The sequence below is a fragment of the Aptenodytes forsteri genome, unplaced genomic scaffold, assembly GCF_000699145.1.
Source record: "Aptenodytes forsteri isolate BGI_AS27 unplaced genomic scaffold, ASM69914v1 Scaffold640, whole genome shotgun sequence".
Classification (NCBI taxonomy): domain Eukaryota; kingdom Metazoa; phylum Chordata; class Aves; order Sphenisciformes; family Spheniscidae; genus Aptenodytes; species Aptenodytes forsteri.
This window is the reverse complement of record NW_008794887.1, coordinates 313,360-316,621: the sequence shown is the minus strand read 5'-3', so window position 1 is coordinate 316,621 and position 3,262 is coordinate 313,360. Positions and strand designations below refer to the sequence as shown.

Below are 3,262 nucleotides of genomic sequence, written 5' to 3'. Positions count from 1 at the left end.
GCGGCTGTGTATCCGTCTCCGCACGCAGGCAGGCATGTTTCGGCGAGGGAGCCGTGGGAGCCGGAGTGTAAATATTTCATAGTGAACCAGAAAAAAAAAAAAAAAGGGCAGAAAAAGTGTTACTACAGAAACGGATTTACATGGAAGAGGCTAAGAAAAAGGAGGGAAAAAAAAAAAGCCGAGTGATGTATTGCAGCCTTTCATGGTTTCTATGCCAACCACCTGCAGAGCCAATTCCACAACTGACGGGACGTGTCTGGCTTTCCCCAGCCAGACGCGGGGCCGGGGCAGAGCCGGCGCGAAGCCACCGCCATCGCAGCCGGGCACCCTTTCACCTGCGCCGCTGCGAGCCCACCCCGGCGCTGCCATCCCAGCATCCCCCAAGGGACACGGCACCGTCCCCACGGGGGACAGAGCAGGGAGTTAGAAAGCGCAGGTGGAACCAGGTTAAACTGCGCCTGGTGGGACTGCGGGGACAGACGGATGGATGTCTGTGGTCCGGGATGCGCAGGGACAGGCGCAGGGCAGCCCCTGCTCCAGCTGGCACCCGCCCCAGCCTCCTCCTGCTGCCACAGAGGAGACGTCCCTGGGTCCTGTCCCCTCCATGGTGGCATTTCCCACCATCCCTGTTCCTCTTCCACCCGGAGAGCACCCCAAATCCCCACTGCTGCAGGGTGCAGGGTCAGGAGCAGAGAGGTTTCATGCTGCAAGAGATGCAATGGTCCCTGCTCGGCTGCACCACCACACTGCTGGCTGCAGAGCCCCACTCCCCATCCCAGGGTGCTCCGGGCTGCACCCCAGAGCAGGCACAGGCTGCACCGACACAGGGCCAGGGCTCGGTGCCACGCAGGGGCACGGCGTGCGGGGAGGCCCTGAAGCTCACCTGATGCTGAGGAGGGGTCTGGTTTTGTGCACTTGGACATCACACATGGGGCAGTACTTGTTCGTCTCCAGGTAGCGAACGATGCAGGTTTTGCAGACTGTGGGGAGAGACTCAGCGTGAGCAGACGGACGGACGAGGGGGCAGAGCCCCTGTGCCAGCCCGGCAAAGCACCCCGCACCCCTGCACCGGCTCGGGGCAGGGACCCCTGCTCGCCCGCCTTGGTCCAGCCCTGTCTACGCGGCATGGGACCGACCCCACAGCTCCATGCGGTAGCAACACCTGACGCAGGATGGGTTTGGGCGCTGCGGGAGGGTCTCGGTGCGGCACAGCCACCCTTCCCGGGGCTCGGGGCACCCCCGGCTGCAGCATGGCCCCAGCCAGGGGCCCAGGACACTCACAGGAGTGCAGACACTCCACGATGGTGGTGGCGTCTATGAAGTAGCCGCCGCACAAGGCGCACATCAGGTGGGGGTTGAGCTCGGTGATCTTTATCCTGGTGGTCCTGTGCATTTTGGAGCAGCGCCGCGGCAGATCCTCCCTGCAGGGAAACAGCCGGGGCCACCCTTAACGGCCACTTCGTGCAAGGACGGGACCTGCGGGACCCACTTCACCCTTTAACGAACAAATCCAGGGCAGGGTGGGGGTGCCTGGTTCTCGCCCTGATGTGCCACGCTCAGCCCCCGGAGCACTGGGGCAGCCCCAGCCCCGCACCCTGCCAGTCCCGGGGGTGCGCAAGCAGCACCCACACACCTCCCCATGCAGCCCCCGGCCCTGGGCACTGCCCAGCTCCCTCTGCCTCATGTTTGCATCTTCCTGGGGGTCCCCAAATGGGTCCCCACCATGCCGAGATGCCTCTGAGAGGGGTCAAATCACCCCTGTTAGCCAGCCCCTCGCCTGCAGCTCCCCGGGCACGATGTGCGCGCACGCACACACACACACGCACGGAGTGTATTTTTGTTTTTTTCATGGAAAAGGCATTTTCAGCCACCGCCTCGCGGTCTCTGTAGAAACTCCCGAGTCCGGTGTTGGCGACCTGCCCACGGCCAGGAGCACCGGCAGCACCTGCGTGGATGGGTGTGCCCGTCCGGGTGTGCACACGGGGCACGGGCAGCGTCCCCCAGCGCGGGGCGCAGACGCCGGGGAATTGCTGCCTGCCCGTTCCAGCACTTCCACGTTTACAATGGGAGACGCAGAGCCGGGGCCTGAAATCGCTGCAGTTTTATTGTTTCCATGACAACCCCGATACTTGGAGAGGAGCCAGAATATTATTACAACCATCCGAGGCGAGGGGGAGAGGGAGAAGAAACCCTGGGTTTGTGTAAATGAGTGTGGGCGCGATGGCAGCGCCAGGGTTGCGCCGACAGCAACACCCGTACGCACCCACACCCAGGGAGACACTCACACGTGTGTGTACACACATACTACACGTACATGCACATACCCCCTACATGCACACAGGCAGAGGCAGACACGCACACACCTGCACCCCTGCGGTACAGGTGCCCACACAGGGCCAGGCGTGGAGCGGTGTCACCGGCCGCCTGACACGGGGCCAGGCCTTTTTGCAGACCCCTGACAGCCGTCAACCAGACAACAGCAGAGACAACCACCGAAGGCACAACGGCTGCGGTGAGGGCACCGCAACTGGGCGAGGAACAGGGTGAACCCCGCAGCCGGGGAGCAAACGGGGTGCACGTGCGTGTGCGTGCACAGGGCTGTGTGTGCAAGGCTGTGTGTGTGTGCAGGGGTGCCCACGGCAGGTGGGTGTGCACAGGGCTGTGTGTGCAAGGCTGTGTTTTTCTGCGCGTGTGTGCAGGGGTGTGTGCTCGGGGCTGTGCGTGGAGCGGTGCGTGCAGGTGTGCTTGTACAACACCGGGTCCGTGCCAGGTGCCTGCCCTGGGGAAGCCGCCTCACGCTCCCGCTCGCTCCCTGCGGTGCTTCTCCTGGGCTCCAGTCTGGGTCTCTCATCTCGCTCAGCCGCCGTGGAGTCCCCGGAGGCAGGTGTGCAGGGATGGGGACACCACGGGGACAGGGACGGAGATGCTGCAGGGACGGGGACACCACGGGGATGGGGACCTCGAGGACACCCCTGTGCTGGAGGGGCAGGGGCCAAGCCAAGCCCCAGGGTCTCCTTGCAGAGAGGGGGTCAGGGGGGCACCAGGGTGTTTGGGAAGCCCCTGCCCGCCCCAGCCTCAGCCCTCACCCCTGGGCATCCCCCGGGCGGGCACCCCGGGGTGCCCTGCACCTTGCTGTCCCCGGGCAGGTGCCCTCAGCCCTCCGCAGCCCACAGGTGCTGGGGGCCACTGCCAGGCTCCCCCCGGCCAGGAGAATACCTGGGGGGGCCGCGGTCCCCAGCCCCAGGCTCCCGCACCGACCCCC

The 3,262-nt window shown here is 65.0% G+C and overlaps 2 protein-coding genes across 2 annotated transcripts in view; one reads left to right on the top strand and one right to left on the bottom strand.

Moving 5' to 3' along the window:
• The window catches only part of PCGF2 (polycomb group ring finger 2), a 5,194-nt gene extending 3,788 nt beyond the window's left edge, over positions 1-1,406 (bottom strand). The window contains exons 1-2 of the mRNA XM_009274869.1: positions 1,282-1,406; positions 884-980 (exon numbers count right to left, since the gene is read on the bottom strand). Coding sequence (XP_009273144.1) covers positions 884-980; positions 1,282-1,393 — 209 coding nt within the window. The 5' untranslated portion in view covers positions 1,394-1,406. The remainder of the gene's footprint in view (positions 1-883; positions 981-1,281) is intronic.
• Positions 1,100-3,262, top strand: part of PSMB3 (proteasome subunit beta 3) — an 11,662-nt gene continuing 9,499 nt past the window's right edge. The window contains exon 1 of the mRNA XM_009274852.2: positions 1,100-1,104. The gene's annotated coding sequence lies outside the window, so the exon portion shown is untranslated. The remainder of the gene's footprint in view (positions 1,105-3,262) is intronic.